Genomic DNA, 14,616 nt, shown 5'->3' with positions numbered 1-14,616 from the left:
TAACTCTTCATTTCTAATCCTTACAACAATCCCTGAAAGTATCAATAATATTATTCCCACTTTTCGGATGGGGAACAGAGGCCAGAGAGGTTTAATATTTTGATCACAGTCATATCACAACTAGAAGGGCCAGAACTAGAACCCAGTTGTGCCTGAATCCAAAGCCAGTATGCTTCAAACTATACCATAAGAAAAGGTATATTCTATATACTTTTTATAAGATGCTAAAGGAATTATCTATTACAATTATCATCTAAAATGTTTAAATTCTGGGACACCTGGGTGGCTCAGTTGGTTAAGCGTCTGCCTTGGACTCAGGTCATGATCCCAGGGTCCTGGGATTGAGCCCCCTGCTTGTGCATGCCCTCTCTCTCTCTCTGACAAACAAATATATAAAATCTTTAAAATAAAATAATGTTTTTCAGAAACTGTGGTGTTGAACAAAATTGTTTAGAATATTTTTGTCTAAGTGGAATATCATTCTTGATCTAAGTAAGAAAATACTGCTTCTGTATTTTTGTGTAGTAGCCAGTCTACATCAATATCATTTTTACAAATTGAGAGTGTAGTGCATCATTTACTGCTTTAGTTTATCCCCACCAAGGTACAAATTTTTCTCCAGGTACTTACTCCAAGTTTAAGAATTTAAACATTTTATTTTATTTTATATTTATTTATTTATTTATTTTATTGGAATTATTTCCAATACTCTTTTATTTCAGTTTAGAATATTAAAGTTTTCAAAATCATCATGTATTAAAATGGCAATGACAGAGAAGAAACAAAATTGATGAACAACACAAATGTCTTACATTTTAGTCATAAGATTCAACTTCTTTCCTCATCAATCTTAAACCAGATGTCAAACAAGCACTGAAATGGATTAGCTTGAATTTCATCCCTACTGATTTTGCAAATGAAGTACCACAGCACTTTAGATATGACAAATGTCCACCATAAGGCAATTCCAAGGCAGAAGGAGAAAGAAATAATAAAATCCATCCCAAATCCACAAAGAAGGCTTCTCTCCCTGCCACACCCACTATAATGAATAATTAAACCACCTATTCCTTTTGGAAGGAGGCGGGATAGGAGCGACTTCAATCATTCCAAGGCCTCCATTTAAGTTATCAAAAGGCCTATGAACCCAAAGATACTGATCACTTCTCTTCAACAAACAGGAGCTTGCTTTGTGACACTCCCTTCATCCTAGCAAGAAAGTCATTATACTTTCAGTACCAGCTAAGAAAAAAATAAGCCTTGAGATTCAATTTTACTATCTCGGGGAAAATCAAACAGCTAATAAATTCCTCTCTAGACACAAAAATTGGTAACAGACACATGAAAAAGTGCTCAACATCACTCAGCATCAGGGAAATACAAATCAAAATCACAATGAGACACCACTTCACGCTGGTCAGAATGGCTAAAAGTAACAACTCAGGAAACAAGAGATGTTGGTGAGGATGCAGAGAAAGGAGAACCCTCTTAAACTGTTGGTGGGAATGCAAACTGGTGCAGGTACAGGGAAAGACAGTATGGAGGTTCCTCAAGAAGTTAAAAATAGAACTACCCTATGACCCAGCAATTGCACTACTGGGTATTTATCCAAAGGATACAAACATAGTGATTTGAAGGGGCACAGGAACCCCAATGTTTAGAGCAGCAACGTCCACCACAGCCAAACTATGGGAAGAGCCCAGTTGACCATTGACATGTGAATGGATAAAGAAGATGTGATACACACACACACACACACACACACACACACACACACGAATATTACTCAGCCATCAAAAAGAATGAAATCTTGCCATTTGCAATGACATGGATAGAACTAGAGGGTATTATGCTAAGCGAAATAAGTCAGTCAGAGAAAGACAAATATCCTATGATTTCACTCATATGTGGAACTTAAGAAACAGAACAGATGAACATATGGGAAGAGAAGAAAAAATAAAATAAGAGGAAAACAGAGAGGGAGACAAACCATAAGAGACTCGTAAGGAACAAACTGAGGGTTGCTGGAGGGGAGGTGGGTAGGAGGATGGGGTAATTCTGTGATGGGCATTAAGGAGAGCACTTGATGTAATGAGCACTGAGTCTTATATGCAACTGATGAATCACTGAATTCTACCTCTGAAACTAACAGTACAGTATATGTTAATTAAATTGAATTGAAATTTAAGAAAATATTTTTTATTTTCTTTCTAAAGACATCCTTTCTCAAAATCTAACTGGTGAAAGACTTTAAAATAAGAAAAGCAACAACTGTAATTATAAGAATCAGAAATTCTCAGAGTTTCTTTCTTTTTTTTTTTTAAAGATTTTATTTATTCATTTGTCAGAGAGAGAGAGAGCACAAGCAGGGGGAGTGGCAGGCAGAGGGAGAGGGAGAAGCAGGCTCCCCGCCGAGCAGGGAGTCTGATGCAGGACTCGATCCCAGGACCCTAGAATCATGACCCGAGCCAAAGGCAGTTGCTTAACTGACTGAGCCACCCAGGCGCCCTCTCAGAGTTTCTTAATCTAGGAAATAGCATCTTTTTAGGACTCTGTTTACGGAAATGACTAACCAGGCCAATCTCCAGAATGTCATATTAGGCAAGTTCAGAGGACTAAATCTGATCATTTTCAGGACACAATCCAATGAAATAAATGTGTGATTCTATTGGAAGAAACCTCTTTACATTTTCAGAACCAATGTAATATACCTCTAAAACTGTCCCAACAGCTAAGAAGTCATATACTTAAGGAGATGGGCACCTATTAACTATACACAGTATATTCATAATAAAAATTCCTGATTGATTTGCATGATTAAAACTAAAAATAATTCAAGAGAATGTTTGGTAAAATATGCCTTTTTATATCTCTTTGGGAGACCAAACTCTTTCACCATCATGCTAAGAAGTAAAGCTACATTTCTGAGCTGTATAAAGTACCAGCAATTACCTATTTCACATGGCACACCATCTTATACATGCTGAGTAAATCAGATTAAGAATTAATGGGTTAAGGGCGCCTGGGTGGCTTAGTCGTTAAAGCGTCTGCCTTCGGCTCAGGTCATGATCCCAGGGTCCTGGGATCGAGCCCCACATCAGGCTCTCTGCTCCGCGGGAAGCCTACTTCTCCCTCTCCCACTCCCCCTCCTTGTGTTCCCTCTCTCGCTGTGTCTTTCTCTGTCAAATAAATTTAAAAAAATCTTTAAAAAAAAAATTTAAAATTTAAAAAATTTAAAAAAGAATTAATGGGTTAATATATAACAGCCACAGATACGATCATAGATAAGCGTGTACAAATGGGTTAGTACACACATATGTATACATGCATATGTTACCCAGCTCTGTTCACTGAGAGCTTGGAAGCAATGACATCTCAGTAACAATGATCATACCTAGCTCCAGATCCTGATTCTAAATACCATTCTCCAATAAAAGGAACCAGGGCTCCTTGGAAAAATGGATGATTCTAGGGGTAGGACAGGAAAAATAAAAGATGAAGCTGGAGCATCTTTTTAGTACCCAAAAGTAAGTGCTCAAATCTGCATTTTAACTTTGTTTTTCATGATGAGACTTTTGTTAAGTAAAGGAAGAAAATATTATTACCATTAGATTGTCCATGAGTGATTAATGACTGTTGTTGCTTCCTTTCTTTTACCCAAAATATGCAACCCTGCATTCTCTAATCCCCAAAAGTTCACACAGTAAAGAGGGGACTCATATAAAAGGGCAGAGCAGTTAGGGGTTAGTCACAAAATTAAATCATACCGTGCAAAATTCAAGCTTTTTACCAGTTCATCTAATATGCGGTTATTTTTTAGGTCCGGCTCTGTGACTGTCTAGAAAGGAAAAACAACAGATGGAAAAAGGTCAGAAATAATAAAATAACTTGTCATAATCTTGTTTTGAAAATGTGTGACCCATCCTCCTGAGACTCCCCATCCCACTAAGTCTTACAGGAAAGCCTCAAAATAAAGTTCATTTATCTCATACTAATATGGAATTTTAAAACAGTGAATCAGCATCTGCTGACTGGAAGTCTGAGAGAAGTTCTCCACAGCCTCTGATAAAATCGTATATGTTTTGTACCAACTAAGATAAAACCTAATATGAGCAAGGATCCTTATTCAAACTGCCATCTCAAAAATTTCTCCTGAAAAAGCAGACCAGAGATGCTCTTTTAAGTGACCACATAGGGAGAGGCATTAGGTGTTACAAGAAAGTTTAAAAACAAGGTTGGTGTTCAGGAATGAAACAGAAAAATGACAGATTTCGTAGTTATTTGGCATGAATGGTATTCAGTTCATCTCCCTGATGATACCACCTTGGCAATGGCAAGACACCAAGTTGTAAAGAGATTAAACTTGGAAGCCAAACTGCATCATTTCTAATGTAGGGAAATAGTTCAGAGAAGTTCCATGATATCCTAACACCATGTACCTACCAGAGGCACCAAACCAGAACCCAAACCCTTCAATAAGTCCCAGTATCCTTTCTATTAGACCTCACTGTCTCTTCTTTTTCCTTTATTCCTATTGATGTTTACTTGCCCTTTTTACCTACCTTTTTGCCTACTTGAAATGCTTCAGAAACTCTAACATCAAATTTCCTACTGTTTTCCATGAAGGTCTGGTTTGGGAAAGAAGTAAGGGACTGTTATGGGGCGCCTGGGTGGCTCAGTCAGTTAAGCACCTGACTTGATTTCAGCTCAGGTCATGACCTCAAGGTTGTGAAATCAAGCCCTGTGTCAGGCTCCATGCTCAGTGCGGAGTCTGCTTGAGTTTCTTCCTTCTCCCTCTGCCCCTTCCCCCCATTCCCCCTCTCTCTCTTTTTCTAAAATAAACAAACAGGGGCGCCTGGGTGGCTCAGTTGGTTGGGCGACTGCCTTCGGCTCAGGTCATGATCCTGGAGTCCCGGGATCGAGTCCCGCATCAGGCTCCCTGCTCAGCAGGGGGTCTGCTTCCCCCTCTGCCCTCTTCCCTCTCGTGCTCTCTGTCTCTCATTCTCTCTCTCTCAAATAAATAAATAAAATCTTAAAAAAAAAAACCAAATAAAATAAACAAACAAACAAATAAATAAATAAAATCTTTAAAAAAAAGAAGTAAGGGACCAGTTAGGCTCGGCTTGGCCCAATGGCCATAAACCTTTGCCTTCCACACAAATACTTAAATACCAATCCTATGCAAATGAAGCCATAAAAACATAGATCATAAGATTTAAAGGATGCTACATCCTGATCCTAGAATTAGTTTCCACTTCCTAAAATATATTCAGGTTATCAGAAATCTTTATGAAAAATTGCATAAAGCCCAGTTCTCCATATATGTGTTTTAGAGGTCCTTTCTGAAAATGTCTTTTATGTAGCTTAATTCAATAATTATACCTCTTCCCTTGGGCTTTTGTGTATATGTGATACAGAAATATTTGCATCAATCAATTAAGTTTACAAGAAAAAAACCAGAAAGAAAAACTTACCACACAACAAGTTGGACATTGTGTTTTATAGGACAGAAATTTTCTTATACAGAGAGAACAGTCTGCAAAAAAAAAAACAAATGCAACATAATAAATTAGTTAAGCTATATTAATAATATAGGAATCTGACTTCTAACAAAATCTGACTTAAGGGCTCCTGGGTGGCTCAGTCGTTGAGCATCTACCTTCGGCTCAGGTCATGATCCTAGGGTCTGGGGATCGAGCCCTACATCGGGCTCCCTGCTTCGTGGGAAGCCTGCTTCTCCCTCTCCCACTCCCCCTGCTTGTGTTCCCTCTCTTGCTGTGTCTCTCTCTGTCAAATAAATAAATAAAATCTTTAAAAAAAAAAATCTGACTTAAGCCCTAGAATATTTCCATCATCTAAGGCATATCACTATAATCTCAAAATTCTAACACCTCTACTCTACCTATGCATACTTGCAAAAGTCATGAAACTGCATTTTCAGGAGAGAGAAATGTACCAAATAATAATAATCATGAGTCCCTAGGATATCACAACCCCATAAAATGTAGGAAACATACATGTAAGACCTGGGATGGATACTGTATAAACGTGTCAGATATCCCTATGCCTAACAATCTAAAATATAAATTTTGAGATAAGATTTATACACATGTTAAGAAATAATATATACCTAGGTTATCAATTAGGGATTTCTACATCCTAACTCTACAAATGACGTTGATCAAACACATATAACAAGTACTTTTTGGCAAGCACTAAGAAAAGAAAAATACATAAGGGAAGGTTCTTGACCTTAAGGAGCCAACAAAGTAGTGAGGTAATTTCAGTACCATTCAGTGTAATAAATCCTAAGGATTTAAGCAGGAAATCGGCATTAATTAAATTCTTCACACCCAAAGCAGTATAAAATAATCTCCCAAAGGAAAAAAAATTGTGACTAAATAGAATGGTCCCTTAATGGTAGCTAATTTGCTATCAGTCCAAATTCAGCTTAGTGAAGGGGCCTCATTAAAAAGGATTCAGTTTAAAGAGGAGGAGACTGTATGATTTCGGGTATAGATATCCAGGAAATGAACAAGTTGTGGCAGCCTCAGCAAGAGCAACGAGGAGGAAAAATGAAAGAACACGTTAAAAGAGAAGATAAAACAGGCAATGGGTTAATTAAGTTTTGTGTGGAAGCAAAGACAAATAAAGGGGAAATTCTGGTTTCCAGGTTTACAGGTAAGGAGTTTGAAAGTCATCACCCCATCTCCATCTAATAACAAGTAAAAAGACTGAAAAATCAACTGTAACAAGTAAACAAGTAAAAAGACTGAAAAATCAGCTCTTCTTAGCTCCATCAGAGAAGTGAGGTTACAGGACAAACTGTTGCTCCCAAACTAGAGAGCCAGACAGGCTGGATATGGAGAACCAGAACTTAGCAGAGCAGAAACCTCCACAAGAACCAGAGAAAGAGCCTCTACTAGAACCAGCGCTGGGGCAGGAAGACCTGAACTGTAATTGGCAAATTGCTGGAAACTCAGCAGGGAAGAGTCTGAGAGTTAAAAACTCCAGGGGGTCCAAGATATAGGGTAGGTCCACACATACATGAATTTCAGCTCCAGGTTCTACCAGGTACTCAAAAGTGACAATCTGAAAAATCCCCTGCTCCTTCTGCGGGGGAGCGGGGGGTGAGTAATCATTTTGCAATACACCAGAGCACTCAGTTCTTTTTTTTTTTTTTAAAGATTTTATTTATTTATTTGAGAGAGAGAGAATGAGAGACAGAGAGCATGAGAAGGAGGAAGGTCAGAGGGAGAAGCAGACTCCCTGCTGAGCAGGGAGCCCGATGTGGGACTCGATCCCGGGACTCCAGGATCATGACCTGAGCAGAAGGCAGTCACTTAACCAACTGAGCCACCCAGGCACCCCCACTCAGTTCTTCTTAACAAGGCCTGCCCTCAAGAGAAAACTACTTTACCAGACCCAAGTCTCTGGGGTATACTCAGAGCCCAGCTGATCTGGGGGAAGGGAAATAATGGACTCCAGCTACCTCTACTCATCCTGTCCCAGCTAAGGGGAGGAACAAACTGAGAAGCACTTGCATAGTTCACAGTCCGGGGCACAGACTCACTTAATGACAGGCGTAATCATAGAACTACAGAGCACTGCACTTCTGACATCTCATGGCCATGTTACTAAAGGTCTATTTATTACAGTTCCATTTCCCTGGTACATCATGACTGGTTATTAGGAAAAAACTACAAGGCATACTAAAAAGCAAGAGACATAGCTTGAAAAACTGAATGCATCAGAATCATAGCCAAATATGGCATGAAAGCTGGCATTAAAAAACAAGGAATTTAAAACAACTGGACAAAGTTGACGACATGGAAGAACAGATGGGTAACGTAAGCAGAGAGCTGGAAATTCTAAGAAAGAATCAAAAGGAAATGTTAGAGATGAAAAACACTGTAACAGAATGAAGAATACCTTTGATGGTCTCAATAAATAAGACACAGCTGAAAGAAAAATCACTGCACTTGAGAATATCTCAATAGAAACTACAAAACTGAAAAGAAAAAGACGGGGGGAAAAAAACAGTACTTAGCATTTTGTAGCAGGATATACAAGGTGTGATATACATGTAATAGCAATACCAAAAGGAGAAGAAAGAGGGGGGAAAAAACAAGAAATATTTGAAGCAATAATGACTGAGAATTCCCCCCGAACAGTCAGAAAGCAAACCAGAGATGCAGGAAGCCAAGAGAACACCAAGCAGGAAAAATTCCAAAAAAAAAAAAAACCTCCAAACCCACAAAACCCTCATATTTGAGCTGCAAAAAATCAAAGATAAAGAAAATAATCTTGAAAGAAGCCGGAGGTGGGGGGACACCTTAGCTATAGATAAGCAAAGAGAAGAATTAAATCCAACTTCTCAGAAACCATACAATCAAGAAAAGAATGGAGTATTGAGAGAAAAGACCCACTACCAACCTAGAAGTTTATGTCCTGTGATATAATCCTTTAAAAGTGAAAGAGAAACAGACCTGCTCAGACAAGTAAAAGTTGAGGGACTTCACTCCCAGTAGACCTGCATCACAAGAAATGCTTTAAAAAGTTCTTCGGAGAGAAGGAAAATAATTTAAGTCAGAAACCTGGATCTACGGGGCACCTGGGTAGCTCAGTCAATAAGCGTCTGCCTTCGGCTGGGGTCATGATCCCAGGTTCCTAGGATGGAGCCCCACATCGGGCTCCCTGCTCTGCAGGAAGCCTGCTTCTCCCTCTCCCACTCCCCCTGCTTATGTTCCCTCTCTCGCTGTGTCTCTCTCTCTCTCTCTCTCTGTCAAATAAATAAAATCTTAAAAAAAAAAAAAAAGAAAAGAAACCTGGATCTATATAAACAAAGGAAAGGCACTGGAGAAGGAATAAATACAGGTAAAATAAAAACTTTTATTTTTCTTATTCTTAATTGATCTAACAGGTAACAGTTTCTTCAAACTGTTTCTCCAGTTTCTTCTTTTATATATATATATATACACACACACACACACACATATATATATATTCATTCTTATGTGTGCTTATGTATAAGTGGAATGAATGACATCAATGATACAAAGTGCTGGAGGGAGGAATTAGATGTCTTAGTCTGCTTGGGCTGCCAAAACAAAATAACAAAATACCATAGACTGGTGCCTTAAAGAAATTAATTTTCTCACAGTTCTGGAGGCTAGAAGTTCAATATCAAGATGCCAATATGGTCGGTTTGTGGTGAGGACTCTCTTCCTGGCTTGTAGGTGGCTGCCTACTAACAGTGTCCTCACTTGGCAGGGGGAGAGAACAAGCTATATATGTCTCTTCTTTTAAGGGCACTAATCCCTTCATCAAGGCCCCACCTTCATGGCCACAACTAAACCTAATTATCTCCCAAATACTATACACTGGGGATTAGGGCTTATGAATTCTGGGAGGGACACGATTCAGTCCAGAGCATTCTGCTCCTTGCCAACTGAAAATCCATGCCCTTCTCCTGTGCAAAATACAATCATCCCATAGCACCAGTCCCAAAAATCTTTAATTCATTTCAGCACTGACTCTAAAGTTTAAAGTCCAAAATATCACCTAAATCAGATATAATGGAGACATGAGGTATGATTCATTGTGAGGCAAAATTCCTCCCCAGATTCATTCTCTTGACTATCAATGTTATTCCCTTCACAGTATAAAAAAATCTCCTGGGCAATACTATAAATCAAAAATTCCCAAACCTGGCTACATATCTGAATCACTTAGAGAGATTATTGTCGGTTTTAATTTAGTTTCCCAGGCCCTACCCCAGTCATATGGATTCAGTGGATTTGGGCCAGTAAATTGCATCCATAATATGTGATTCTGATTGAACAACAATTATTTTTTAAAAATTAGTATGTTTTTGCTATTACATTTTAACTATATAAAATTGTCATTTTTTGGTAAATCAAAAAAGAACAAATACTGGCAATTTCATGTGGTTTAACATAACACTGTGCACTTACTATGTGCTCTGTTTTAGGCATGTTTTATGTATGAACTCTTTTGATCCTAAAAACAACCCTGAGGCTGGTACTAATATTAGTCCTATTTTACAATAAGTAAAATGCAGCATAGGGTTCACCCAATTTGACCAAGATCACAAAGGAAATAGGTGGCAAAGGCAAGTACCAGAGCTCATGCTTTTAACATATTAATTATTTAAAACATATATAATTTGTTTATAAAACACATTTATTATATATACTTATATAATACAAATAAATATTATTTCATTAACAGGATCACATGTACCAGAGTATGCATAATGAGACTACTGCTTTCTCTTCTGCATAATCTTGTATGTGTTTTATTTTCACATACGGAGAACCAGACACAGGCCCAAAGTAGATTGAGCTCTTAGCTTAATTTCAGTCTACTAGTTTACTACCAAATATGTACTGGTGAGCTGCAGACCAGCATAATGCATTCTCTAGTGAGCAACTCTCATATTCCAATCAAAGTAGAGCTGTTGAAGAGCTCTGGACTATATATTCCTCAGTGGCTTTATTTAAATCACCTGTGAAGTCTATTTTTCCTCCCAAAATCCAACTATGAGCTCTGTGGACAGGGTGGAAGAGGGTAGAATAAAACAGTGATGTAAAGGGTAGCTTCAGGGGCGCCTGGGTGGCTCAGCTGGTTAAGCGTCAGACTCCTGATTTTGGCTCAGGTCATTCAGGATCGTGGGCTCCACGCTCACAGGGAGTCAGCTGAGAGTCTCTCCTTCTCCCTTTGCCCCTCTCCAACTCACGTCCTTCCTCCCTCTCTCTCTTTCTCTCTAATTAATAAATAAATCTTTAAAAAAAAAAAATGGGCAGCTTCAAAGAAACACCCAAGCCTTGGGGAAGGAAGCATTTCTAATCTCAAACAGGATATAGCCAACTGCTAGCTTTCAAATATCAAAAGAGCCTAGCATCCTAACAGAAAAAAGTAAATTTCTAAAAGTTAAACCAATTACTTTTGTGTGTGATCTTAAGGTTTGTATGAGAAAATGAACCATTTCAAAAATAGTTCTCGAGTGTCCAGTTAAAAGAAGAAAATCTAGTTCCCAGTGTGAAAGGAATAGGTCCTGGAAAGCTGAGAAAGCTGGCCTCTGCCTTCAGTTCTAGGGTTAAACGACCAGCTAGCTGCTAAGAGAATACCATCCCTCCTGACAAGCAGAACTCCAGCATTCCCATATATGCAGTTCTGCATGACTGTAGGTGCCACCCATATGTGTAGTTATTACTCTTCTCCCATCTTGTTCACAGTGCTGCCTCGTAAGAATATAAAAGAAGAGAAACACAGTATTTGCCTAAGGGAATCTTATATTGCCTCTTAATTTAGCAAAGGTCAATAAATGGAACATTTCATATTTCACTTTAAAAATAAAGAAATTAAATTGCCTTTTATTCCAACAGAAGCTTCAATTAATTCTGTGCATCAAAATCCACAAAACAAAAAAGAAAAACGATTGCTGATCTATCTTTAAAGTAATGGCAATCTAACAGTGTCTACAAGCAATGATTTCATCTAGGAGTAAATATTTTGAGCATCTGCCATTATCAAGTCAGAAACACTGGGCAAGTGCAAAGAAAACTGGCACTTCAACATATCAATCTATTAGTGAGAACATTTCTCACTTAATTGTGTTTTATAGATTGGAATAAGTCCATTCGCTCTCCCCCAAAAAAGTACTCTTTAAAGCATGATTTTGGATCAATTTAACTACTTGCATTCTGCCAATGCACCCCACTCCAACCTTAATAACAGCAGAACTGCAAACATAAAAATGAACACATTAACCATATCTAAAAAAGCTAAACAGAGCAAAACAGAATAAAGTGACTAAAATGATAAATCCTGAAATATTTAAGGAGCAGCAATAAATGGGTAGGATTCTGGGTCACCAATTCCAGTCGATCCAGGACAACAGCAGAACATGATTGCCATATCTAGTTCCTATTAAGTTCTACGGGCTTTTGTGTCATTAAAACAATACTACAGACCCAGAGCAACTTTTGGTCTTGCAGGAACCTGTGACAAATATGTTTAGTAGAAAAGGCCTACCAAATCATGAGAGGTACAATATGAAAAATAAGTGCTCATAAAATAATTACTGAAAGTACCCTCCAGGGTATGTGCTATGGTGAGCACTGTGAATTGTGTAAGACTGTTGAATCACAGACCTGTACCTCTGAAACAAATAATACATTATATGTTAAAAAAAAAAAAAAAGAAGAAGAAGAAGATAGCAGGAGGGGAAGAATGAAGGGGGGGAAACTGGAGGAGGAGACGAACCATGAGAGACGATGGACTCTGAAAAACAAACTGAGGGTTCTAGAGGGGAGGGGGTGGGGGGATGGGTTAGCCTGGTGATGGGTATTAAAGAGGGCATGTTCTGCATGGAGCACTGGGTGTTATACACAAAAAAATGAATCATGGAACACTACATCAAAAACTAATGATGTAATGTATGGTGATTAACATAATAATAATTTAAAAAAAAAAAAAAGAAAGTACCCTCCAATGACTTCCTCTTAAATAAAAAATGACATCAGTGACAACTGTAAGTGACAAGGAAACAAAGAAAAAAAAAAGAATGGAAGTAAAGCCTAATTTTTTCAGCTAAGTAGAGTTCACTGAATTCATAAAAAGTAGTCTTTCATCTACAGAAGGGATGGCCATTCTGTCCATGAGAAAGTTAACAGGGTCCAGAATTATGACCCTTCCATAAACACTGAAACACTGGAGGGAAATATGAAACAACTATTTTCAGACTTTGGACAATGGCAGAAATGAGAAAGTTCTATCACAGCCCAACCTTTGTCTAGGGGCAATTTCCTGACCACAGTGCAGGGAGAAGAGCCATACAGCCCATCAGTCTTGCTAGTTGAAGCAGCAAAGATCAGAATGCAGGGCAATCCAGGTAGCTAGAATTTCTAGGGCAAAGTACCAGAAAGAAAGAGGCTGTCCCACACATACAGAGTCAAATGGTCTTTGACAAGGATGCCAAGGGTACACAGCGGGTAAAGGACAATCTCTTCAACAAACGCTGGTGGAAAAACTAGACTTCCACATGCAAAAGAATGAAGATTGGAAACTATAAAACTCTTAGAAGAAAATAAAAGGGAAAAGCCTCATAACATCATCCTTGGGAATGATTTCCTGGATATGATAACAAAGGCCCTGGCAAAAAAAGTGAAAATAGCTAAGTGGGACTTCATCAAATTAAAAAGCTTCTGCAAAGGAAACAATCAACACAGTAAAAAAAACAACATATGAAATAGGAGAAAATATTTGCAAACCATAGACCTGATAAGGCGTTAATATCCAAAATACATAAGGAACATCTATAACTCAACAACAACAAAAATACCCCAAAACAAGATTTGAAAAGGGCAAAGGATCTGAATAAACATTTCTCCAAAGACATACAGTTGGCCAACAAGTATATGAAAAGATGCTCAACATCACTAATCATCCAGGAAATGCAAACCAAAACCATAATGAGATATCACCTCACACCTGTTAGGGTAGCCAATTATAAAAAAAAAAAAGCAGAAAATAAAAGTTGGTCACACTGTAGAGAAATTAGAACACCTGTGCACTGTTGATGGAAATGTAAAATGGTAGTCACTATGGAAAACAGTATGGAAGTTTCTCAAAAAATTAAAAATAGAATTACCATATAAGCCAACAATCCCACCTCTGGGTATTCACCCAAAAGAAATGAAAAAAGGACCTCAGAGATATTTGCACTACCATGTTCCAATCAGCATCATTCACAATAGCCAAAAGGTGGGAGCAACCCAAGTGTCTACCAACAACTGAATGGATAAAGAAAATGTGATGTATATACACAATGGGATATTATTCAGCCTTTAAAAAGAAGGAAATACTGTCACATGCTACAACATGGATGAACCTTGAGGACATTAAGCTAAGTGAAATAAGCCAATCACAAACGGACAAATAAGGCAAAATCCACTTATATGAGATACCTAGTCAAACTCATAAAAGCAGAAAAAGGAATGGTTGTTGCCAGGACCGAGATAAGGAGAAATGAGGAGTTCCTGTGCAATGGGTACAAAATTTCAGTCACACAAAATGAAAAAGTTCTAAAGATTTCCTATATAACAATGTACATATAGTTAACAATACTGTACATGTAACAATTTGTTAAGAGGATAAACTTCATGTTATGTGTTTTTTACCAATCCCCCAGCAATCCCCCCCCACCCCGCAAAAAAACAGCCCTATAGAAAAGGCTACTCTAAACCCACACTAACAAAGCTTAAAAACAAAACTTGACAGGTTCAATCTAACCCACAAGTAACTTACCTGCCTGCCACAACACAGCCTGACACTCCAATAAGCTACACAATAAAATCTACCCACTCAAAAAGGTAAACACTATAATGGCAAGCATCTAACCAAAAATTGCCAGTCATGCAAAGAAACAAGAAAATGTGGTTTAGAAACAGGAAGGGTAAAAAAAAAAAAAAATCAGTCAACAGAAACAGACTTAGAAATGACACAGATAATGGATTAGCAGATAGAGAGGTTAAACTAGACATTAGAAATATGTTCAGTATATTCAAAGCTTAAAACACACACACACAT

The 14,616-nt window shown here is 38.0% G+C and overlaps 1 protein-coding gene across 4 annotated transcripts in view; it reads right to left on the bottom strand.

Moving 5' to 3' along the window:
* The window catches only part of RAD18 (RAD18 E3 ubiquitin protein ligase), a 109,149-nt gene that overhangs the window by 82,058 nt on the left and 12,475 nt on the right, over nt 1-14,616 (bottom strand). For all 4 annotated transcript variants that reach the window (XM_064593144.1, XM_064593131.1, XM_064593142.1 and 1 more), the window contains exons 3-4: nt 5,475-5,536; nt 3,768-3,838 (exon numbers count right to left, since the gene is read on the bottom strand). In XM_064593144.1, the coding sequence (XP_064449214.1) occupies nt 3,768-3,838; nt 5,475-5,536 (133 nt within the window). The remainder of the gene's footprint in view (nt 1-3,767; nt 3,839-5,474; nt 5,537-14,616) is intronic.

This window comes from Mirounga angustirostris, unplaced genomic scaffold (genome assembly GCF_029215605.1).
Source record: "Mirounga angustirostris isolate CCGP_5_RB_7025 unplaced genomic scaffold, mMirAng1.0.hap1 SCAF_1, whole genome shotgun sequence".
Taxonomy (NCBI): domain Eukaryota; kingdom Metazoa; phylum Chordata; class Mammalia; order Carnivora; family Phocidae; genus Mirounga; species Mirounga angustirostris.
Note: the sequence above shows the minus strand (reverse complement) of the source record. Positions and strands in the feature narration are given on the sequence as shown.